This window comes from Diceros bicornis, chromosome 9, assembly GCF_020826845.1.
Source record: "Diceros bicornis minor isolate mBicDic1 chromosome 9, mDicBic1.mat.cur, whole genome shotgun sequence".
Classification (NCBI taxonomy): domain Eukaryota; kingdom Metazoa; phylum Chordata; class Mammalia; order Perissodactyla; family Rhinocerotidae; genus Diceros; species Diceros bicornis.
The window spans coordinates 53,033,688-53,059,899 of NC_080748.1; the positions used below are offsets into that span (position 1 = coordinate 53,033,688).

General features: G+C 33.9%; 1 protein-coding gene across 2 annotated transcripts in view; it reads left to right on the forward strand.

Moving 5' to 3' along the window:
• PIBF1 (progesterone immunomodulatory binding factor 1) overlaps positions 1-26,212 on the forward strand; it is a 194,604-nt gene that overhangs the window by 119,035 nt on the left and 49,357 nt on the right. For both annotated transcript variants that reach the window (XM_058548291.1, XM_058548290.1), the window contains exons 13-14: positions 5,171-5,261; positions 15,707-15,809. In XM_058548291.1, coding sequence (XP_058404274.1) covers positions 5,171-5,261; positions 15,707-15,809 — 194 coding nt within the window. The remainder of the gene's footprint in view (positions 1-5,170; positions 5,262-15,706; positions 15,810-26,212) is intronic.

Consider the following 26,212-nt stretch of genomic DNA (forward strand, 5'->3'; position numbering starts at 1 on the left):
TACAGCAACTAGAAGGATGTGCAACTGTGACATACAACTATCTACTGGGGCTTTGGGAGAGAAAAGGAGGAGGATTGGCAATGGATGTTAGCTCAGGGCCAGTCTTCCTCAGCGAAAAGAGGAGGATTGGCATGGATGTTAGCTCAGGGCTGATCTTCCTCATAAAAAAAAAAAAAAACCTACAGCTAATATCATACCCAATGATGAAATATTAAATGCTTTCTCTTTAAGGGAGAGAACAAGGCAAGGATTTCGATTTTCCTAACTTACAGTAAACATTGTATTTGAGCTCGTAGCCAGTATAATAAGGCAAAAAAGAAAAACAGATAGATAAAGATCAGAAAGAAAGAGTAAGACTATTTTCAGATTACAGAACAACCACTAACACTGACAAGTAAATTTAACAGGCTATAAAATAATTACACAAAAATATGCTAGAGGCAAACAATAGGAAGAGGAAATTTAAAAAGCAGTTTTATTTACAATAGTATCAAAAAACACAAAATACTTAGGAATAAATTTAACAACAAAAAAATACAAAACATTGCTAAGAGAAATTTAAGAAGACCCACCAAAATATCAAGAGATATATCATGAATTCTATAAATTCAGTGTCCCAATCATAATACCTTTTTTAATATTTTTAATATTTTATTTCTGTGGAGATGCAAAGGACCTGTTAAAAGGCCCACTTTTAATAATACCACTACACACCTACCAGAATGGCTGAAATTAGCAAAACTGTCTATACCAAATATTCGCAACAATGTGGAGCAACTGGCAATTTCTTATAAGACCAAGTAACCTATTCAGTGATCCAGCAATTCCATTCTTATATGTTTGCCCAAGAGAAAAGAAAGCATATACACACAAAAAGACATCTACTAGAATGTTCATGAGAGGTTTATTCATAATAGTCAACAACTGGCAACACCTCAGGTGTCTATCACAGGAAAATGGTTAAACAAACCGTCATACATTCATGCAGTAGAATACTATTCGATAAAAAGAAACAAACTACTGATTCCTCAACAGTATGGATGAATCTGAAAAGCTTTATGCTTAGTCTAAGAAGCCTTATTTATATGACTAAATTTATCTAAAGTTCTAGAAGAGGCAAAACTAATCTATGGTGAAAAAAATCAGAACAGTGGTTGCCTCTAAGGGTGATTGTCACCAAGAATTAACTGGGAAAACAGCCGTGAGAGAACTTTCTGGGGTGCCGAAATGTTCTGTATCTTGATAGGGTTTGCGTTACACGTGTGTATATATTTCTCAAAACTCACTGAACGGTAGATTTGTACCTTTCATGATATGTAAATTTTATTTAGAAAAAGAACTATCAATAAGTATTGAACTATAGTTGATAATACACATGCTGAACTGTTAAGGTTTGAAAAGCAGATGTCTGCAACTTACTTTGAAATGCATCAAAAAAAATAAGATAGATTCAGGGGTGGATACAATGACGGATAGTTGTATGATATAGAAAAATAATACAACCTTTAATTTAGAATCTAGATGTTTCAACTTTTTTTTTTTCGGTAAGGGAGATCAGCCCTGAGCTAACATCTGCCAATCCTCCTCTTTTTGCTGAGGAAGACTGGCCCTGGGCTAACATCCATGCCCATCTTCCTCCACTTTATATGGGATGCCTCCACAGCATGGCTTGACAAGCAGTGCATCGGTGCGCACCCGGGATCCAAACCGGTGAACCCCTGGCCTCTGCAGCGGAGCACGTGCACTTAACCACTTGCGCCACCGATGTTTCAACTTTTTCTTTCAACTTTTCCATATGTGTTGAGATTTCTTAATAAAATCATTAGAAAAAATAATGTTTTGCTATGATATCGTATAAACCATCTTAAAACCATCTTAGAATAAAATATATTGTACTTGGAAGATCAAGAAACTAATTTCTTCTCTATCCATTCACCTTGAAAACTAGAATATTTCTATCCTTGTTTAGTGAATACTTATCGATTAACTGAAATTTCAAAGATGTAAGCACAAAACGTTCTTTTTTAGTACTATAATGTGTACAGTATTCAAAGGATTACCATCTAATTCAGCAAATTTCAGCTGACAGGAAGATGGTTAAACTGCATTTATTAAGGGGTAACCATGGTAAATTACATAATATGTTTACACTTTAATTGCTTTTTGTAATCAAATAAGTATATTATTTGGATATTTGAGGAGTTTAGTTTTCAAAGATCTTATTAAGTTGTTAAAAGTAGAAGTATTACCTAGAAGCTAAATAAACTCAAATATAAAAAGAAAACTGGATTTCTAGTTGTCAAATTCAGGGACCTGCTATCCATTCTCATCCTACTTATAAGCTGTGGTAGGCATTTGTCACATTTCTCAAAACTCTTGTCTTGCTTCCTGAATCATCTGCCTTTGATTGTTTCTTCATCATCACTGCTGTTTTCTCTACCTAATAGTTCACCAAGGTTTTTTCCCTAATCCTCTTTAATTCTTACTTACCTACTCTCTGATAATCTTATCCCTTTCCACAATTTTAATTACTGTCTATAGGCTTGTGATTCCATAGGTCTGTAAGGAGTTCCTACAGTCATTAAAAATTTACCATTATTTACATTTTATCTTCCTTCCCTAAAACTTACTAATTTTCTTGTATTCTTGATCTGTTAATAAGGTTAAAATCTATCTAATTACCCAACTAGCTTTGTCAACCTTGATTCCTCCCCCATTCTATCTAGTGCCTCATCTCACCTGCACACTTGCTCAGTTGTCTAGAATCCAAGTTCTTTTTCTCCATCCTCCATTGCTATTATGGACCATGTCTCAAGTGGATTATTACTATAACTTATGAGGAATTCTCTGTGTACCAATCTAAGTCATTGTTTTCCCCATTATTGGGATTTTTTTTCTATAATATCAAAATTGACAACAAAAATTTATTGGTCATGTCACCTTCTTGTATTAATCTCTATTAATTTCTTGTTGACTAAAAAACAAAATCCAGACTCCTTAGCCTAGCAAACAAGACTTTGGTTCCATTCACAGTTGAAACTAAGCCTACTTTTCTACTACTGTTGTTCTCCAGACTAATTCCAGCCACTTTTCTCACAATTACAAAACTTCGCAGCTCTGTGCCTTTACACATACAATTCCCTCCTGTGCCTTATCTATGAATGTCAATCTCCTCACACCTTCCTAATGCCTCTAGAATGGGAAAAATAGTGGCACCCAGAGTAGTTGCTCTGTGCTCTGTGCTTCTAAGACACGTTCGTATCTCTTTGGGACCATTTGCCATGTTGTATAGTACATTGTTTCTGTAATTAAATCACCGTTAGAATAATTATCCCATGAGTTATTAATCCATTAAGTATTATTATTAAACTCAAATAAGATGTTCATCAATATCTAACTGATGGGTTTTTGAGATGTTAACTAAATTCAGCCCTCTCCATTCTGAATTTAGAACTATTTAAGAGAGACGAGTCAGATAAGTATCTAGATGGCAGCTCTAGTTCTGATACAGCTGAATTAGGGATCTCAACTTCAATTTAGAACTCTGATAGCTGATAACACTCTTGGCAATGGCGTATATCATTTCTTGCTTCCACATACTCTTCACAACTAATAATCCTACTTCTGAAAACTGATCCTGGTTTACCATGAAAAATAGGGACAAAATTAAAGGACAACAGTTATATATATTCCTAAAAGTTTTACTGTAGTACAGAAGGATCAGTCAACAAATATGGGGGTATTATAGTGATGGGCCTGCAAATAATAAGCTTCACTTTACCAATGTAAAATATGTGGCTTTGTTTGAAATCTGAAACACTCCTGAAAGTAGGTTCTCTTTTTAATATTAAAATAATGGTTGTTGGGCTGGCCCCTGTGGCTTAGCGGTGAAGTGCACGAGCTCCACTGCTGGCAGCCCGGGTTCGGATCGCGAGCGTGCACTGCCGCACCGCTTCTCCGGCCATGCTGAGGCCGCGTCCCACGTGCAGCAACTAGAAGGATGTGGGGCTATGACATACAACTATCTGCTGGGGCTTTGGGGGAAATAATTTAAAAAAATAAAAAATAAAAAAAAATAATGGTTGTTGATGAATAATATTATAAAAATTGTTATAAATCATTGACGGCTTTAGTTTAAGCTAATGAATCTTTAGTTTTTATGGCCTTTGATTAAATATTTTTTAATCCCAACTTACAGTAAAATTGTCATTGCATTTAAACTTTTTACCCATAAAATGTTAACCTGTTGTTAAAATTCGTTTTGGGGAATGGTGTGACATTAGCAGAATTTAGAAGTAAATGGGTTTGCTGAATATTTTTGTAATTTTTTTAAAAGGCCATGAGTACGTTCTTAGGACTGCACGTATTCTTCACAGAGTAGCCGACTTAAATACGTAATTTCATTACTGCAAGTCAAGATAAAGCTGTTGTTCTGATAAAATAACGAACGTCTTTCCTAATTAAAAATAGTCATTTCTTTTATCAAGAAGGGAAGTAATGAAATTGATGTTATCATTACTTTTTCATAATTGCATAACATACATTTCATGCAAAGAGCCTTTTGAATCATTCAGAGTAACACAACATCTATGTTATTATGCTTTATAACAGGAAAACTTAACGTGTTATATGATGCAATCCCTTACACCTTTTAAAAATAGATGGAACAAATCTTAGCAAGCATATACTTTTTTTTTTTTTTTTTGTGAGGAAGATCAGCCCTGAGCTAACATCCATGCCAATCCTCCTCTTTTTGCTAAGGAAGACCAGCTCTGAGCTAACATCTATTGCCAATCCTCCTCATTTTTTCCCCCAAAGCCCCAGTAGATAGTTGTATGTCATAGCTGCACATCCTTCTAGTTGCTGTATGTGGGACGCGGCCTCAGCATGGCCAGAGAAGTGGTGCATCGGTGCGCGCCTGGGATCCAAACCCGGGCCACCAGTAGCGGAACGCGCGCACTTAACCGCTAAGCCACGGGGCCAGCCCCAAGCATATACTTTAAGAAATATTATTCTACTTACAAATGGCCTATTTGAGATTATGCATTGGCCCTTTTTAATGTTCTTATGATCTCTAATTCATTATTATGACCTCTTTTATTTTCACTTCTGCCATGCTTTTTAAGGGGAAAAAAAGTTTTTTCACATGATACACTTTAATATTTTCCAGTTGAAAATGAAGATGAGGCTGAAAGGATTCTTTTTTCCTATGGCTATGGTGCTAATGTTCCCACAACAGCCAGAAGACGACTAAAGCAAAGGTAAATCAATACATATTTGTTTTACTTATCTACTCAAGCTAAGTGTAAGTACACTATGCTTTTTGATAATGTGCTGAGTTGAGTGACAAAGTAAAGTTACTTTATTCTTAGTATGCATAAATGTTAAGTTGCTCACAAAATAAAACACAGTAAGTAATAAATAATCTTGCATTTCATGTATTTTTAAGTGAGTTTAATGGTCAGCAGAATAGAAGTGTGCATTAGAATTTTCCTAGAATTAGATTCAGTGGTAATGACACCATTTTAATTTTATTTTCACATTAGTTTCAGGTGAGTTACAAATGCTTTTGTACCAACAATTCTCAGCGTAATTAATTATGCTTCCTTTTTTTTTCCTCTTGTCTTTTATTCACCTGCCTACATACCTTGATATATACTTGAGAGAGAGAAAGAGAAAGAGAGAGATTGAGAGAGATGGAGATATCATATATATTGTGATTGAAAGTATAAAAGTCTTTGTGAAGACCAAGAACATTTTGGGAAGATCCGTTAGTTATCTTGTGAGATGCTGCTGAAAGTACACCAAGGGAAAATTGTACCTATATTCAGTTTTCTAGTTGAACTAGCTGATTTTAGGTAGAAAATAGTTTTTTACCTAACTTCTTTCTCCCATCTAAATTTATTCTGCTTTGCAAAAACATCTCACTACTATATCAAATCTAAATGTTTCTCTCAGACTTCTAAGCCCCTCCACGTGGCCTCACCTCTCCAGTCTTGTCTGCCTCTCTACCCAAATTGAGGGTAGTGTGTCTCTCTGCCTATAAACATCTATTTTCTCCATACCACACAATAGAGTATTTCTCTTATCTCATTAGCTCTCATTTCTCATGTCATTTCCCTAGCTAAATGGAAAGTTCCTCAAGGTCAGCAACCACATCTTACTCTTATTTATTCTCCACTGTCTCTTCCTAGCACAGTGTAAGATACGTAGTAGAATTGTCTCTTCACCTGAGTATTTGGACATTCAAACCTGCTTATCTTTTATTTTTATGTGAACTGATATAAACGTTTAGAGACATTACTTACTAAGTAAGAAGAACAATCCATCTTAACCCTAATACTTTTGTAAAACCTTTGAAATGATGGCTCAGAGAATAAAATATCTTTATGGCTATCTAAAGTGACGTAAGATATAGACCATTTTATGAGAAGTAACAAAAGAATGCTTAGAACTTGTGTCTCTTACTGCTTAAACTAAATATCTGTAAGAAATTTAGGTCAAGGATAGATGACTAGCAAGTATCAGTTTGTAGCTGAAATGGTTAATTCTATCTGGCGAAGATGCAAAAATTTCTCAATTACATATTATTTGAAAAATCAGTTATAGTTCCATCCCATTTCCATTCTTCCCTGAGTGCCTCCAGAGGTCACTGAGAGTGACCTATGATATTTTGTAATTTTCAGTACATCTCTGTTTTTGAGCATTATGTTGCCTAAGAAGGAATAGAAACATAGTTTTGTGGGAAGAGACTTCTTTATCAGTGGTAAATGATCAGTAAAATACTAAAAATTAAAATCTGAAGGAAAAAGTCCATTTTTTTCCTCTATTTTAGCATCTGAATCCTTCAAAAGAATCTTTATCACAAGAAAAAAAAAGAATTTTCCTAATATTAAGCTTTCTTCCTTTAGCCCCAAATTCTGACTTTCTCTAAAATTGAAAGCAATTATTGCTGTTACCTTACTATTTTGTTAAGAATTTCCAAAAGCAGATGTTGATTTCTTAATATTTAGATTGAAAATTTAAGGAACCACAACTGATTCATATTCTGAATAATCTTAACTGTCCAAATATTTCCAAAGATTTTATCACTGGTCTATCTATGTGCCTTGAACAAGTGCCTAATGGGCATGCTATTAATATCTCCTGCCAGCTGGTGCCAGGCATTCTTCTCATGGTGAACCAGAGGGTTATTTTGAGGAAGTGCTTCTGAGGTCATCTAAACTGAGTGAAGGGAAAGTAAGTCTAGATATCCAAAGTGGACATTTATGCATTCCTTCGCCCATTCATTCAACAACTTTTATTGAGTGCCTACTGTATGCACAAAATTGACCAGTGGCACAGAAGATCCCTGTTTAGGGGCTGATATGTTTCTGAAGTCGGCAAAGTCCATATTTGATTTTTTTCATGGATATTTGTAAAGAAGGCCAATGGCTTTGTGCTCTAAGTTTAATTTATTTAAGATGAAAGGAATATAGCCTTTGAGAGACTCTATATTTAATTCTTCACATTTGAAATTAAAGCAATGGAAACTTAAGGTGAATTATAAAATAACTCAGAACAGCAAATGAAATATTTGCATAATAAAGTTTTCATTATACATCAACTTATATGAAAATATATTAAAATTTCAAAGGAAATTATTTCCCAACTACTACACAATATATTTCATTCATACTAAATTTGATTTAAAATCTCATATATTCCACAACCAGATTTAGGTATTTTAGGATAACACTTAATTGGAGGGGATTTCTGATTATAAAAAGAATACATGTTTATTTTAGAAAGTTAGGAAACTTACTGGTATTTGTATCATCCAAAGATAACCATTCAAAATTTTATACAGATACATATATTTTCTTACATATTTAGGGTTTTATTATATGTAAGTTAGAAATTTAATTTTTTATCTTATAATTCTGTCCTGAACATTTTCTTGTCATGGAATATTCTTCAAAAAGATCATTTTTAGTGGTTATCCAGAAGTTTAATTTTTGAGCCTTCTGTTTTTGAGTGCCATATTGCTGTTAATAAATTGGATAGCCCCTGAAAAACTTTATTAGTTACCTTTTGTTACCCAAGGTATATTATGAAATTAAAATGAGAAAATGGATGCAAAGCTCGCCACACAGTGCCTGGCATAGAATAGGTGTTAAATAAATGTTAGTTTCTTATGCCAATTAATGTTTCTTAAAGTAAATTGCACAGTTGATTTTAGAGGAAAAGCCAGTGTTGCAAAAACTTTGGGCACAATTTGAGTTTTCATTTAAAACAATTTTGTTTTGAAATTTTAAGGAGACCTCTTGAAATAATTAGTAGAGACACCCCCTGGACGTGAAAGCAGTTTTGAGATTCACTTTCTTTGATATCAGTTTCTTAAGACATATAAGCCAATTCTCTTTAAGGAAGTAGCAAAATTAATTTTTCTAGCTTGAAAAATAACTCCCCAAAATGTCTCTTGAACATATTATAATTATTATGTAAGGTAACTCACATTTTGAAGTTTCAATAGAGATGAACAATAACTAAATATTATATTAAACTCTCCCTGGGACAAAGTTGTGGAATGTTAAAAGGGCTTATACAGTTAAAGTAGATTAAAATAAAATGGGCTCTTCTTAGCTTGACTAAACTTGAAAATCTGAAGTAATGTTTTTGTTTCGGTCATGATTGTTTTGAAAATAGCAAACAAGATTTTCTGGTTACATGTTTTGGTTATGCTCTTTAACCTGAAACACTAAATGGGTAACACCTAGGCACTAACATGGTCTTAGTGTGTGCTTCTCTGTTTGTTTTGGCAGGTATGAATATGGAGACTTTTCTGAAGGTTTTTAACCTTTCAGGTTGTAAGATTTGCTGCATACTATAGACCTTTTGTTTTAGTTTCTGTCTAGTTTTATAAGGAGCTCTAAGTTGAAACTTTCACAGTAGACTGAGCTTCATAATAAAGGGAAAAAATAAGCAGGGGAAACTTGTTTCCTCTAGCAAACTTCTGTGCATAATGAAAATTTGCTTTCCTCCCCTTTATTCTCATGTGTATGAGTTCTCATTTTTGTCCTTGTGGAAAGTTGTGCTTATTTCATTTGGGTTGATTTTAGGTATAGTCACTCAAAATGTCACTGTTGTTCTATTCATGATCAACTTGAACGTTTAACCTTATAGAAGAAACTAGAGAAAGTTTCATATAACTATAAATAATCAGCATGGGACCACTATTTAGTCTTTAATAACTGCCAACAGTGCAGGGACCAACCTGAAGTGTTCTGAACCTGGAATTATTCTGGTGTATGTGCCCTTTGTTTGAACCATTTTTTATGCCATGCTAATAGAGACAGAACCCTGACCTGCTAAAATTGAAAAAGATCAAAAAGCCAAATGTTATTGCAGGCAAAGTAAGTAAGTAGCAAGTAACTAAATAAATACATTTATTTATTTGGAGTATTGATAATACTAAGAGAACCATACCAATATTGAAGGACTCAGGACAGAGCATCAATTCTCTGTTGTGCTTTGACATCTCAGATATAAGTAGAGATCTGCCATGTCCACATTGGCTGGGCTATACATTATGAAATTGTATGTAATAATCGGAAGTACTGACTGCCATTGACAGATCCAAGAAAATAACTTTTATTTGGATTCAAGAAGTGGTGAGAGAGCTAAGAGATAACCCCTGGGGGAGTAATTTTACCAGGTAACAAGTGAAATTTCGATTTAATGTTTAGGTACAAAACTATATACTCTTGTAGTGTATTAGTTTCTAGTTGATGTCCAACATAATCTTGGTACAGGTAAAAATTACATGGCAATTAATAGAATTACAAAGAAGCGTTGTTTGTTGTACCTACTTTAGTGCCCCAACAGATAGCCTGTAGAAGCAATATTTTCTTGAGGAGTTCAGTACATTCGATACAAAAAAATAACCTTTAGCAGGAGCTATTTTCCCTGACTGTATCCATAGTTACTCTTTATAAAGAACTTGGAAAGGACTTGTTTTCATTGTATGTGCATTGTAGTTAAGGAGACATTAAACTCAGCTATAATTGAGCAGTTCTTCATTTGTCTTGCTTTGAATTTCAGTTAAACTCCCCTCCTGTCTTCCCACTTCTAATATCCCAGATTTCTAAACAGAATTCACCTGTAATCACCCACCACGATATGCTACGCTTAAAGATTTCGGAGGTTGAAATATGGAAGAGGTAAATTGTTATGTGACATTTGCCTTCTTCCCTTATTTATGCACTTTTTAATTACTAGTTCAATGCTTAGATGCTGAGCGTCAGTTCTACTTTAATATCTAGACTTTGCAACCTTGGAATATAGTTTCTGGCAATGTATTCATTTGAACAAAATTTACTTACAACAAAGTCAGTCAAGAAGGATTTATTAAGTACCTACTCTGTTGAGCACACACCATAGGGAATAAGACCCCTGTCTTCATATGAGTTGCATCTGTTGGGGGAGAAAAGATGAACACCATGAAAGAATATCAAGAAACATCCAAAATATTATAATTTAGTGCTGTATTGTGTGCTAGACTTTGTCAGAGGAATAGAAATCAGTAAAGGCTGGCATGGTCAAAAATGGAGAAAATGGGATATGAAGGGTACCTTTAAGAAAAGTTGGGCTGTAAAGCAATGGAATAAACTATCTTCTTCAGTCTGGAGGACCAGCAGAGGTATAGTGGAAGGAATATACAAAACATGTTTGTGGGACATTAAATAGAGTGAACATTAATGGAAAATAAGGTTGGTTTAGTTGAAATTATAGAAGGCCTTGATATGTTGAAATAATTTAGATGTAGAGTAGAATGAACCATATAGGTAAAATTTGAAGTGGATGGGAAAAGGACATCAACATAAATTCATTAAGTAAGAAATACAAATGTCTGACAAGCATGTGAGAAGATGATTAACCTCACACATAAAGAAATTTAATTTAAAACAAGATTCCATTGTTTATAAGGTTAGCAAAACTTTTAAAGATTGATGATGCCTGGCTGGCTAAGGTGTGAAGAAATAGGAGGTCTTATATAAAGTTCATTCATTCAGCAGTTTATTACTGAAAACCTCCTTTGTACTGGGTATTATTCAAGGCACTTAGAAAACATTAGATAACCAAATAAATAAAAATTCCTGTCCTTGGAGAACTTTCATTCTAGTTCGTGAGAATTTAAATTTGTACAACCTTTCAAGAGGAATATCTGAAAATTTATAATGCACATGTGTTTTCACCCAATTATACTTTCTAAGGAAATCACAATACAAGGAGTGCAAAGATGTATTTATATGCAATTATTTTGAACTTTCCAAAGGCAAGTCACTGTAGTAAATGCTCTAATTGGGTTGTCTTTTTATTGTTGCATTATAAGAGTTCTTTGTATTTTTGGATACAAGTCCGTTATCAGATATGTACTTTGAAATTTTTTCTCCCACTCTGTGGGTTGTCTTTTCACTTTCTTAATGGTATCTTTTGAAGCACAAAACTTTTTAATTTTGATACCATCCAGTTTACCTAATTTTTCTTGTGTTGCTTGTGCTTTTGGTGCCATAGCTGAGAGTCCTTTGCCAAATCCAAGTTCATGAAGTTTGGCTCCTGTGTTTTCTTCTAAGAATTTATGGTTTTAGCTCTGAGATTTAGATCTTTGATCCACTTTGAGTTAATGTTTTTATATCGTATGTGGTGTAAGGGCTTTATACTAGTTTTAATGTGGCTACTAGAAAATTTTTAATTACTTATATGGCTTGCATTATATTTCCATTGGACAGAACTGGCCTAAACCAGTAGTCTCCAAACTTTTTGATATGAATCCCTGTTGGGAAAAAAATTTAACATGCACGCATCAACATATGTATATATATTTATATTTGTTTATAGATTATATGCATGTACTATCATATGAATAATATGTACATTATAATATAAAACCTACACAGAAAATTAAAACATAAAGATACATAATATTAAAATAAATGTAAATGAAATTTCCTACACTTCAGTGGATTATCTTGCACGTAACTACTTTTGGAAACCATTGGTCTAGACTGTGACCTTACTCTTCTAATTCATTCAAGTCTTCCTTCTCCAAGCCATTTCCACAATGTTTCGGAAGTGCAGATCTGATCATGTCATGCCTAACCAACTTAAAGATAAAATCCAAATTCAGCTTGTCATACAAGGACTTTCGTCATATATCCCTGCCTATCTCTCTCTAGCTTCAGCCCTCACCATGTGCCATATGTTTTATCAATCCATACCATACTGCTTCCAGTTTTCTGCAGCAGATCATCCTTTACTTATGCTTTTTCCTCTACCCAGAATACTATTTCTCTGCTTCTTCACCACTTTAGTCAATATTGTTTTCATTCCTCGGTGTGCCCTTTCATAGCATTTAGCACACTACGATAATGTTTTTATTTGCCTATCTTCTTCAGTAAACTATTAGATCCTCCAGATAGAAAAATTGTGTGTTCCCATACCTACAAAGATTAGAGGCTTTTAATAAATATTTGTTAAAGTGTTCATAAATATCTTATTGAATTAATTGAGTATGTTTCTTCTAGTTCAATCTGCCTTTTCTGTAGTCATTGATAGTCATGATCAAAAAAAAATTGCTAATTTTCCCTTCATCATTTTTGTTTAATTGCAGGTATTATAATGATGAAAAAGTTATATTTCTTGTTTTTCCTGTGTATATATAGCGTTTTTTTAAATAAAAATATTTTACAATATTATTTTCTATTCTTATTTTTGTTTTCTTTTTCTTTCTTTTTTCCTTTTTTTTTTTCTGATAACATCGTGGGCTAAATGAGTCATTTAAGGCAACCTGGGAAACTTAATACCATTTCTGATATATCTGTGAGGTGTGTCTATCTTTACAACTGACTTAGAAGTGAATTTTTTTTTTTTGTAGATCCTTTATTTGTATTTATTTATTTTTTTGTGTGAGGAAGATCAGCCCTGAGCTAACATCCATGCAGATCCTCCTCTTTTTGCTGAAGAAAACTGGCCCTGGGCTAACATCTGTGCCTATCTTTTTCCACTTTATATGGGACGCCGCCACAGCATGGCTTGCCAAGCGGTGCATCGGTGCGCGCCTGGGATCCAAACCCGGGCCGCCAGCAGCGGAGCGCACACACTTAACCACTACGCCACCGGGCCGGCCCCAGAAGTGAATTTTTAAAGCGTGATCAGTGGCTCAGTGGGAGACCAGTTGTACACAGTGTCTTTCACATTATAACCATTATGCATCATAAATGATATCAACATTCATAGTGGTAGTCACAGTCATTCCTATCAGCATCAGTTCCTGGAAAGTTTTTCTCAATAAAATAGCACTGTAAGCTAGTAATCAGAACACTGTAGAACACATTAATCAGCCATTTCAAGAAATCATAAGATGCCTTCCTTCTTTTTAGAGTTGACTTTCGTCACTCAGAATTCCCCAACCAAAATCAAGGAAATTCTTAGTAGAAGGAGGTAGTCCTGGTGTTAGTGCTTAAGCACCAACATACAAAGAATTTCTTTAGTTCAGTGATTTATATCATGTGATATTTTGCATTGATGAGTGATATCACACCATATCTGCATAAGAGCATTATGTAATTTCCAAACAAAACAAAAAGCACCCAAACTAAATGAGGTACTTAATATTATTAAACTTGATGTCTTCAAGTCATTATCTTCTAAATGTTGGTAATGGGTGACCTTTGCATCTCATTATTTTCTTGCATCCCTTTTTCTTCCATTTCATCTCATTCGTAACTCTGTTTCTGTGTAATAGCATTTGATTGTGTTCATTGTTCTATACAGAGCATTACACAAATATGGTCTGTACCTTAGACGTACATGTATTGAGAAATTACCATGTACGAATTACCATGTACAAAAAGACCCTAATGCTGAGTTCTGTGGGAGACAGAAAGATGAAAAGACTTATTCCTAACATATATTAAGGATGAGAGGGAATGAAAATATGAATGAAGGTAACTCTAAGGTTTTTAAATTAACCTAATAAAACACAGACCTAATGATATAAAATACTGATATTTGCAAACATATAATAGAATCAACAGATTTATAATGTAAACATAAAATCGGCATTAAGACTTACTTTATTTGTAGAGATCTTATTTTAGGGTCAAATTTCAGAGAACCTGCTATATTTTATAGTAGGAGATGGAAAATGGGGTAACCATAAACTGTAAACACCTTAAAATTCTAGAAAGAAAGAAAATAGATTAGTAGTTCCCTAGGGCTGGGCAGGGAGAATGGGAAGTGATATTAATGGGTAAAAATTTCCTTTTTAGGGTAATGAAAATGTTCTAAAATTAGATTATAGTGATAGTTGAACAGCTCTAAATATACTAAAACCATTGAATTGTACACTTTAAGTGCGTGGACTTTATGGTATGTAAATTATGTATCAATAAAGCTTTTTTCTTAAAAAATGAATTATTGTCAAAAAATGGAGACTGTCTTTTCCATTTCTAACTTCAGCTGATTATTAAGGCAAAATCTTATGCCAATGGGAAGGGCAGAAACTTAGATATGAGCATATCTAAACAAGCTACCCAGTTCACTGTGTAAACTTTTACCAGAATTCATCTTTTTCATTTGAAATGAGTTCTTAGAAATAAATGTGTAGGATGATATTTAGCATTATTTTCAGAGTTTTGTGTGCATTCCTTTATCTGATGTTAGGAAATATTAAAAATACAATGGAAATTGTTTCTGTCCTATAATTTTATTTAGAAGAAAAATATTTTACTTCTTGTCATTGTAAAACATCCTGTTTTCTCAGATTCTGTAGATTTTGTGATTCTCTCAGCTTAATAGGTTAACTCATACAGAACATGAAAATGTGATAAATATGAAGTTTTTAGGTTTTTGGAATTACAGAGAGTATTTGCAGCAATGTGTCTTCTCAACTTTATTAGCAGTTCTTTAAAGAATTATGCCCCTTTTTCCCCCCTGTAGTTGGGAGGAATAGTTTTATAGCTGAAACTTTTTTTTTTTATTGTGTCTTACAAGGTGGAGTTGGGACATTTCACATTTAATGTGGTCTTAAATACTGAAGGTTACATTCAGTACAATAAATTGTGATCTTGTGATGATCACAAGTGTGATCTTTTAGTGGTTTCTTTTAGCATGGAATCTTTGCCCTTACTATAGACATTCTCTACTTTTCATACATCTTTTCCATCTCCGCTTTCAATAGAAAATCTGTTCATTTGTGTTTTGGATTATAAAATGCATTATACTGTCTGAGGTAAACACTGATGCGTTTCAAAGTGCAAGCTTATTATTGTTTCAACTAATTGCCTGATTTATTTGTAAATGGGAAATTTTTACAAAAATGGAGACAAGCTGTAAATTGCTATCTTGTGGTCTTTTCAAGTAAATATCATAATGTAACTCTCCACTTTTATAGCAAAGGCTAGAAACCATTACTGCAGTAATCAGTATATCACAGCTATGTTATTGTGGAGATTTTATTGTTACTTTCAGAGTTCTGAGTTATTGGGATATTGGTTTTCCACTGTTGACACCTGAAAATATTATTTGATTCTATATTTTTTCTGCTCATATTTAAGTGTTGTTAGGAAGTGGTAAGTCAGTTTTCAAGCATACAGCACATTTTGAATATTTTAGGTAGCATTCCACTTTTGTAAGCATTAATTTTCTTATTTCATTTGCCTAGTGTCCACTTGGCAAGAAGAGTGCTTCAGTTAGAAAAACAGAACTCTTTGGTTTTAAAAGATCTGCAACATCAAAAGGACCAAGTAACACAGCTTTCACAAGAGGTAAATAACTTAAAAGAAACACATATAAAGAATCACAGTGTTCATTTTAATTCTTTGTTACTCCTTTGTGTATTTTCTGAGCAGTTTTAAAATAAGCTGTTTGCTAGTATAAAATGATTTTACAATTTATGAAACTAACTTAATGTTAAAGCCTTATAAAACAATTTACAGTGTATGGCAAAACTAAGATCAAAAGAGAGATTAAATGCCCAGACTAAATATAAATGTAGACCAGACAGACAAAGCTTTGATTTCACAGAATATCAACTGGCAAAACAAGTTTAGCAAATTTTGGTGGCATTTTAAGTTTTTAAATGAAACCTCGTTTTTATAACAGATTTGTTTTTTGACTTCTTTGATGAAAAATCACTCATCTATTTTTTTTTTTTTTTTTTTTTTTGGTGAGGAGGACCAGCCCTGAGGTAACATCCAATGCCAATCCTCCTCTGTTTTGCTGGGGAAGACTGGCCCTGGGCCAACATCTGTGCCCATCTTCCTCCACTTTACATGGGACGCCCCCACAGCATGGCTTAACAAGCGGTATGTTGGTGCGTGCCTGGGATCCGAACTGGCAAACCCCAGGCCTCCGCAGCAGAGCACGCGTGCTTAACCGCTTGCACCACCGGGCCAGCCCAAAAATCACCTATCTATTAAACACATTTAACTTGGTATACACTTCAGCTCTTACATTCTTTGGGATATGATAGTTCATAAGTTATATTTATTTTTTAAAAATCCGATTCATGTTTCTTATTTTCCTTAGTGTTATATCATTTAAAAAACATGTATACATTTTACATAGTATTTTTAATCCTCTTACTTAAAGCCAACATCTAATTACATTTTTCTTTACTTCTGAAATTTAAGTATTAAAACCGAAGATGCCGCCTCACTAGTGTTCCTTTTATTTTCTGAGTTTCAGCATAGGAAGTTTTTCTATGTTAATATTTTAAAACTTTTGAATCTTATAGTAAAGGGATTTTTAAAGACATAGGTTAAAAGCTATTAATATGTACCATATATTCTTTGTTTTCTTAAGGACCTGTTCATATTTGTCTTTTAACACTGTAACATTAGGAGCATCTTTATGCTCAAATTTCAAAAGACCAGAAATATTTCATATTACTACAGTACCTGACACCTGGTTAATGCTCATGGTGGAAACAGTGTTGTGCTGGTAAATGTTAACAACCTGCTTTCCAGGCAGGAGTGTGAGAGACAGCTGATTTGTAGCATTTGCTTATGTCTGTGGGATAAATACTCCCACCATGACTAACTTCAGGCTGCCAACATCATATTAGTGGCATCGCAGTGGAGAAAAGATGCTCAATACCACACCATTACCTAGTGTTTCCACCAAACAGATACAATAGACGTGTAAACTCAAGAGCGTAGATAATAGTAAAATCATTAAAATTGATGAGTTTTGAGCATTTGTTCCCTTTTTTAATAAAATTTTTATTGTAAATTTAAATAGTTTTTAAGTTAAATACAACCAACTCACAAAATCTCCTAAAAATTTACCGGTCAGCTCTTTCAAACTGCCGTAAGGCAGCTCTAGCACACCTCTGGGTGGAACTATGGATGGATAAATAAAGGAATGACTAAAGACATGAACCTCTGTTGGCTAACATATTATAGATCCCTCATGTTTGTTTTTAATTTCAGAATAACCTACAAAAATATTTCTAAAAATTAAAATATTAAAATACATATAGACTTGAATATATGTATGTCTTTATATTACTTTTTTTTAAAAAAAGAAACCCACCTTCTTGAGCACGTCAGTTAATTGAAATAGTAATTTCTAAATGTGAATTCGTTCCTCCACAAGTTATAGGAGGAAAATGTAAGAAATTAAGTGTTCTTGTAATGAAGTATTATTAACTTTGTATGAAGCAATTTTAAAATAAGCTCTTGGCTTACTTGGAGAAAAAGACTTAAATACTGAAATATTTGTGATATGAAATGGTATGATGCCTAGAATTTGCTTTAAAATATTCCATGAAAGGGAGGAAAAGGGCTCAGTAAATAAAACAGGAATCTCAAAACGTTGGTAATTTTTGAAGCTGGGGGACAGGTGCATATTGGTTTATTATCCAGTTCTGTACTTTTGAGTGTGTTTGAAAAATTTTCGTAAGACATTTGGAGGAAGAATCAGTAACCCTATATGAAAAGGTTTATCCTGACCCAACTATATAACTTTTCCCTTAAGATTGAAAATAAAGTATTATAATTTGAAATATTCCATAGATTACTTTTTTCTACCTCACAAATGTATTACTTAAATTGAAAATAATTACATAAAGTAATTAGCTGAAAGATGATAGTGTTAGATTGCATCTATAATGATAGACTATTCATGATAGATGGTGAAAAAGCAGAGAAGGAAATTCTCTCAGGATATATATTCTTTTGAGCAGGTTAAATGTTTAAACCAGCTGGGAGTTTTTGAGAATAATACACAGATGAAACTCAAATAACTAATGTTGGAATTAACATTGTTATATACTATTCAGATTGTCTGAGATTATACATAAATAAATTGCCAAAATGAGAATGCTAAAAAAATGTTCAAAATGAAAACAAATACTCCTTTCATAGCAGCTTTTTTGAGATATAATTGACGTACATTAAATTCTCCATATTTAGAATGTACAATATGATCACTTTTGACACATGGATATACCCATGAAACCATCACCAAAATGAAGATAATGAGCACATACATCACCCAAAAGTTTCCTTGTGCCTGTTTGGAATCTCTCCCTCCTAACCCTCCCCCTCCCCATCCTAGTCCCCAAACAAGCACTGATTTGCATTCAGTCACTGTAGATTAGCCATTTCCTAGACTTTTATATAAATGGAACTATACAGTACGTATATACACATAACATATATGTATATATACTTACATACACATAACATATATGTATATATACTTACATACACACGATTTTTTTTATCTGTCTTCTTTCACCCTGTGTGATTATTTCAAGATTCATCCATAGTTCATTTGTTTTCATTGCTGAGTAGCATTCCCTTGTGGCATTCCGTTGTATGGCTATACCGTAGTTGTTCATCCATTCACCTGTTGATGGACATTTGGGTTGTTTCCAGTTTTTGCCTATTACAAATAAAGCTGATATGAACATCCATGTACAAATCTTTTTATGAACATATGCTTTCATTTTTCTTGGGTAAATACCTAGGAGTGGAATAGCTGGGTCATAGGGTAGGTGTCTGTTTAACATTTTAAGAAACTGCCAAACTGTTTTCCAAATATTTGTACCATTTTACATTTCCACCAGCACCGTATGAAGCTTCTAGTTCTTCTGCATCCTTGCGAAGTCTTGATATGGTCAATGTTTTTAGCCATTCTAATGGGTGTGTAATGGTATCTCACTGTGGTTTTAATTTGCATTTCCCTAATGACTAATGATATTGAGCATCGTTTCATGTGCTTCTTTGCCCTCTTTTTTTATAGAGAGGTCTCTGTTCAAATTTTTTTCCCATTGTATCAGATTGTTAGTTTTCTTATTATTGAGTTATGAGCAGTATTTATATATTCTAGAAAGAAGTCCCTTATCAGAATATGATTTGCAAATATTTTCTCCCACTCTGTGGCTTGTCTCCATCTGTTAATGATCTTTGAAAAGCAGAAGTTTTTATCAAGTCCAGTTTATCAGTTTTTCTTTTATGCATTGTGTTTTTGGTGTTATCTAAAATATCTTTGCCTAACCCAAGGTCACAGGATTTTTGTCTGTGTTTTCTTCTGTTTCATAGTTTTAGGTCTGTGATCCATTTTTAGTTAATTTTTTTGTCATGCACAAAGTATAGATTTAAATTCATTTATTTGCATATTGAAACCGTATTGTTCTAGCATTGTGTGTTGAAAAGACCCTTGTTGAAAATCAATTAATTATATATGTGTGAGTCTATTTCTGGACTCTCTGTTCTGTTCCAGTTTTCTATTTGTCTTTAGGTCAATACCATACCATCTTGATTATTGTGGCTTTATAATATCTTGAAATTAAATAGTATTAGTCCTCTAACTCTGTTCATTTTTAAAACTTTTGGTTGTTCTGTGTCCTTTGCATTTCCATATGAATTCTATAATCATTTCTACCAAAAAAAAAAAGCTGGCTGTGATTTTGATTGGGATTGCATTGAACCTGTAGATTAAATGGGGTGAATTAACATCTTAATAATATTGAATATTCTGACCCATGAACCTATATATCTTCCCATTTTTTTAGATATTCCTTAATTTCTCTTAGTAGTGTTATTTTTTAGTCTTTAGTGTAAAAGTTTCACATCTCTTGACTAGTGTTAATGTGGTATGTTTTTCCATTCTTCTACTTTTAACCTGTTTGTGTCTTTATAATTGTTTATAGGCAACATATGTAGTTGGATCTTGCTTTTTTATCCAGTCTGACAAAATAGGACTTTTAATTGGAGTTTTCAGAACATTTACATTTAATGTTTGTTGATAAGGTTATGTTTAAGTCTGTCATCTTGCTGTTTGTTTTTTATTTGTCCCATATATAAATACAGTATACAATATAGTATAATTCCATTTGTCCCCTCCCAACCTTTGTGCTTTTGTTTTTATATGTTTCACTTATACATGTAAACCCCACACTACATTGCTGTTATTTTTACTTTAAATAGTTGCTAATCGTTTTAAGAGATATAATAATATGAAGAAAAGGTATTATACTTAACCAAATAGTTACCATGCCTGGTGTGCTTTATTCCTTTGTGTAGATAGAAATTTCCATGTGGTATCATATTGCTTCTAGTTGATGCACTTCTTTTAACAATACTTAGAGAGCAGGTCTGCTGGTGATGAATTCTTTCTGCTTCTGTATGTTGCAAAAAGTTGTTATTTCACCTTTTTTTGTTGTTTTTTGTTTCTACATTTCTGACCATTTATTCTTAACAAAAGTCAAGATTAAAATATATTTCTTGGGGCCGGCCCCGTGGTTTGGCGGTTAAGTGCACACGCTCCACTGCTGGCGGCCCAGGTTTGGATCCCGGGCTGCACCTACACACCGCTTCTCCGGCCATGCTGAGGCCCTGTCCCACATACAGCAACTAGAAGGATGTGCAACTATGATGTACAACTATCTACTGGGGGGCTTTGGGGAAAAAAAAAGGAGGAGGATTGGCAATGGAAGTTAGCTCAGAGCCGGTCTTCCTCAGCAAAAAGAGGATTAGCACAGATGTTAGCTCAGGGCTGATCTTCCTCACAAAAGAAGAAAAAATATATATATATTTCTTATGGTTATGCATTACTAAGACCAAATAAACTGAAAGTATGCATCTGAGAGGTTCACTCATGTCTTTTTTATTGCAGTAAAATTCAGCTAACATAAAATTCACCATTTTAACCATTTTAAATTGTACAATTCAGTGGCTTTTGGTACATTTACAATGTTGTACAGCCATTACCACTATCTAGCTACAGAACATTTTCATCACCTGGAAGGAAACCCTGTACCCATTAAGCAGTCATTTCACTTTCTCCCCTCTCTCCAGCCCCTGGCAACCACTAATGTGCTTTCTGTCTCTGTGGATTTGCCTGTTCTACATATTTCATATAAACGGAGTCATGCAATATGTGACCTTTTGTGTCTGGCTTCTTTCACTTAGCATAATGTTTTCAGCGTTCATTCATGTTGTACCATCTATCAGTACTTAAGTCCTTTTTATGACTGAATAATATTCCATTGTACAAATATGTCACATTTTGTTTATCCATTCATCTATTAATAGACATTTGAATTATTGCCATCTTTTGGCTATTGTGAATAGTGCTTCTATGAACATTTGAGTACAAGCATATGTTTGACTACCTATTTCAGTTATTTTGTATATACAGCTAAGAGTGGAATTGCTGAGTTCACCTTTGTTTTAGAAAGATATTTTCACTGGGTAAGGAATTTGAGGTTGACTTTTTTTTGTCATCTCTCTTTTTCAGTACTTGAAAGATGTTGCTCCACTCTCTTCTAGTTTGCATTGTTTTTACCAAGAAATATGCTGTCATTTTTATCTTTGTTCTTTTCTAGGTAATGTCTTAATTCTCTAGCTACTTTTGAGATTTTCTTTTTTTTTACTAGCTTTAAGCAATTTGATTATGATATGACTTGCTGTAGTTTTCTTCAAGTTTCTTGTGCTTGGCTTTTGTCCAACTTCTTCTGTGTGTGAGATCATCAAATTTGGAAGTTTTCCAGTCATTATTTCTTCAAATATTTTTCTATCCTACCCTCTCTCTTTCTTTTGGAGACTCCATTAGACATATATTAGGCTGCTTGAAGTTGTCCTACAACAGAATAAATGATGTTCTGTTCACTTTTTTCAATCTTTTTCTGCCTTTCCTTTTGCATAATTTCTCTTACTAAGTCTTCAGTTCCACTAATCTTTTCTTCTCCAGTATATAATCTGCTGTTAACCCAATCCAGTGTGTTTTTCATCTCAGATATTGTAGTTTTCATTTCTAGTTCAATTTGGGTCTTTTTTGTATCTTCCAGGTATCTGCTTAACGTTTCCAAACTTTATTTTCTTGAGCATATGAAATACAGTTTCAGTAACAGTTTTGATATCCTTGTGTACTAATTCTATTATTGTGTCATTTCTTGATTGGTTTCACTTTAATTGATTTATCTCATTATGTATCATATTGTCCTGCTTCTTTGCATGCCTGATAATTTTTTACTGGATACCAGACATTGTGAGTTTTACCTTAGACCTAAATGTTTTTGTATTCCTGTCTGTTTTTGTAGGCTTTATTCTCAGACATGGTTAAGTTTCTTGGAAAAAGTTTGGTCCTTTCAAGTCTCGCTTTTAAGCTTTTATAAGCAAAGAAGAGTTCATCTTAAGGTTAATTTTCCCCCACTACTGTGACCAAAAACTTTTGAGTATTCTACCCCAGGTCCTATGAATTATTAGGTTTTCTCCTTTGGCTGGTGGGACTAAGTACAATTCCTGGCCCATGTGATCTTCAGAGATTGTTCCTTCTAATCTTTTCACTGCTTCTGTCTCAGTGTCTGTAGTTTCTTTACACACATGCACTGTTCAGTGCCCAGATGAACACTCAAGGGGGACTTTCTGTAAATTTTCAGAGTTCTTCTCTGTGCCGCTGTCTTTTCTTCAGTACTCTGCCATATTAACTGTAGCCACCTTGGTTTCTGCTTCTGGCAACAGATCTTTAACTCAGGGAGTTTGGCAGGCTCTGCTTTAATTCCCCCTTCCTGAACCACAGCCTAGAAACTCTCTCCATGCAGTGAACTGGGGCAATTGTAGGGCTGGGCTCACCTTGTTTGTTTCCTGTATCTTGGGGTTCACTGTCCTTCCTTGCTTAATGTTCCGTGTCTTCAGACCATTGTTTCATTAGTTGGTCCAGTATAAAAGAGAGAAAAATAAATCGACTTTCTTTTTTGTATGTACGTATTTCTCAAGAAACTGCCAAGTTAGTTAAGAATGGCGTGTTGATGTGGAGTTTGTTCAATAGTAGAAGATCTAAGTTAAATCACGAAGCATGCCACATGACCACCAACAAGAATTGGTCTGCCTCAGCTGCCTTGAACCTCAATGCTTACTCTTTCTCTTTCGAGTCATTCACACTACCACTATACTCAACCACTGATGAACAAAATAGGCGTGGTCTTAACCTCTTAACATGTATAGCCTTGTTCACAAAGACCTTGTCTTTTAGTAAAAGCACTTAGAGATTTATCTGTTACAGCTAACTTAATTTCAGAAAACTTATCTAGAAAATGGGACATGTGCAATCTCAGGTGACCAAATGGCGAAGTTTAGTTGCCTGGGAATTTCTGCCTAGCAGGCACTTTGTAGAATCTATGTAATTTGTTACAAAACTTTAAATTGCTAGATTTCAAAGAGACTTCAAGATGTGTGGGTAATATATCTACATGTGCTAACTTGAAAAGATGTTTATACTATCTTGATAATTTTTTTAAAAAAGGAAAGTTACAGAATGGTATGTATTATGTTTCTCTATTTTGGTTTTAATATATATTTGTGTGTGTGTGTGTGTGTGTGTGTGTAGGGGGTTGAATTGCGTTTCTGTTTAAGCATAGAGAAAACAAAAAAGTTAGAAAATATACAACTATCATGCCAAGGGGACACAAATACCACTAGTCATGCATTATACATATAAAATAAGCTTTACTGTGGTAAACTTACAGGCAAAGAATTAACAGAGCATAGACCATCCCCCAAGTTCTCTTTCCACAGAAGAGTGTGCTTAGGCCTGGCGTGGATGGTCTGGATGTACCACAGAAAGGGATCTGATCGAAGGACTTCACACCAAAACATTGTACACATTTAAATAGAAGGTGGGTGGGGAACATCTTGTTGACTGTGTAACAGTGGAAGAGGGAGCACCTGGAGTTTAGTAGCTCATATTAGCCTGTTCTAGTAGAATAGGAAATGAGCCTCCAGGACCATCCATATTTGTCTCTCTAACATCAAACAGTGGTTAATTCTGGGATTGGGAGTGAGTAAGTGAGGAATGACTAATTTTTACCTTATGCATTTTTTAATTGTTTGAATTTATTCCAACTTGCATGAGATTTTTTTTAAAGGCATAGATTTGGTGACCAACACAGTATTTAATTCATAATAGGTATAAAGTAAATGTTCATTCATTAGATCATTGACCTAGCCCATCCAGCAAACTTACATCGATTTATAAAGATTACGAAAAAAGAGGCAAAATCCAATTTTTTTACATATATCTATAAACAAAGATTACATTCAAGCAAAATTCTTTGTACCCAAAATTTCATTGCCGAGGAAATATATATATATATACATACCAGATACCCATACATCCATCTGTAGTATGTATATATGCTTATGATATATGCGTGGAAATATTTGGAATGATATATACCAAAAGAAATCATTGATATTGGTTATCATTGTGGAAGAGATATTGAGGTTCTAGGATGGATGGAAGAGATCCTTTCAGTTTATATTCCCTCTCTGTAGTTTGAATTGCATGCTATGTACATGTGTATTCCACTCTTTCCTCCCTTTCTTCCTCACCTCCTTCCTTCCATTTCATTATCAAGAACAAGTTTATTAAAGGAATATGGAAGTGTTATAGAATATCAGAGAAAGGATTTACTATAGGAAAAATTCAGAAGCATCTAAAAACATAACATAGGCATTTGAAAGCCTTAGGACTGAGAAAACAAAACAGGAAAGGTGTCTAATGTGTGCTCAGGCAAGGAAAAAAGATGTGGCAGAAGGATGTGCTTAATGGAGTCTTTGTAATACTTGCCAATATGTTCTCTCTCTCTCTATATATATATATATACCAGTGACGTTGGTGATTTCTGCAGAGTATAGTAAAAATAGGAATCCAGATGAAGAAAACATGTTCCTCTGTCCTTTTAGTTACCTGACTCTAACAACTGCTGGGAGCGTTCCACCAACATCCCCAGTGAACCCAGTCTCTGGAAGGAGTCTAGAGCATACACAACTCCTACAGCCCCACCTCAGCACTTTAAAGGTAGAGATTCATAGCCCAACCACAGCCCTAAAAAAACTAAGTCTCTTTAAACTTCAAAGCTAACCTTTCCCACCTTGTTTCTAAGCCTCCATTAATGTGAAAAAAACTCCAGTGTTTTATGTACCACTAAGGAGTAAGAGTAGAAGATGCTGCCAAGGAAACTATGATACAATGCTTTATTATCACTTTAAATTTTCTTTTAATTTTAGACACACATTCTTTCAGACTTTAGGCAATGATTTTTATCATATATTACACAACTCAGTTTTTGTGCTTTTCTTCTAACATAAACTTTGTTTTGGTGCCAAATCACATTGTAATCTTTTTGAAGACATTTTAAATGACATTTAAACTCAATCTGTGACAGATTAGCCATACTCAGAACTCAACTGAAATCACAATATAAACAGGTAAGCCCATGTGCAACTTGGCCAACAGCGATTATAAGATGCATCCATTTTCATAGAAAAAATGAAAAATAGTATGAGTTATCGGGTCCGTTTGCCTCCCAAAATGTTTCCCTGAAAGTTTGTTGATACTTAAAATTCCTTTAATAAAGAACATTGTTTTTATTTCACCATTAGAAATACAAGGCTTAAAATATAAACACTTCGTTGAGGTACTACATTGCCTGAAATTTTTTAAATTTAGCAAGTGAAGTTCATCAGTCCATCAAAAGTCTTTGGTTCTTCTAAGCAAAACTGTCCTCTGTGCTATAGATCATGATTTCGTATTTTAAAATTCCCGTTGCCTACCAGTCAATGTATATATCCTTTAGCATGGCGTAGAAGGCCAATTTGATTCTAAGCTACTTCTCATCCTCATCTTCTCTTCTCTCCCTTTTTCCCATATTTCT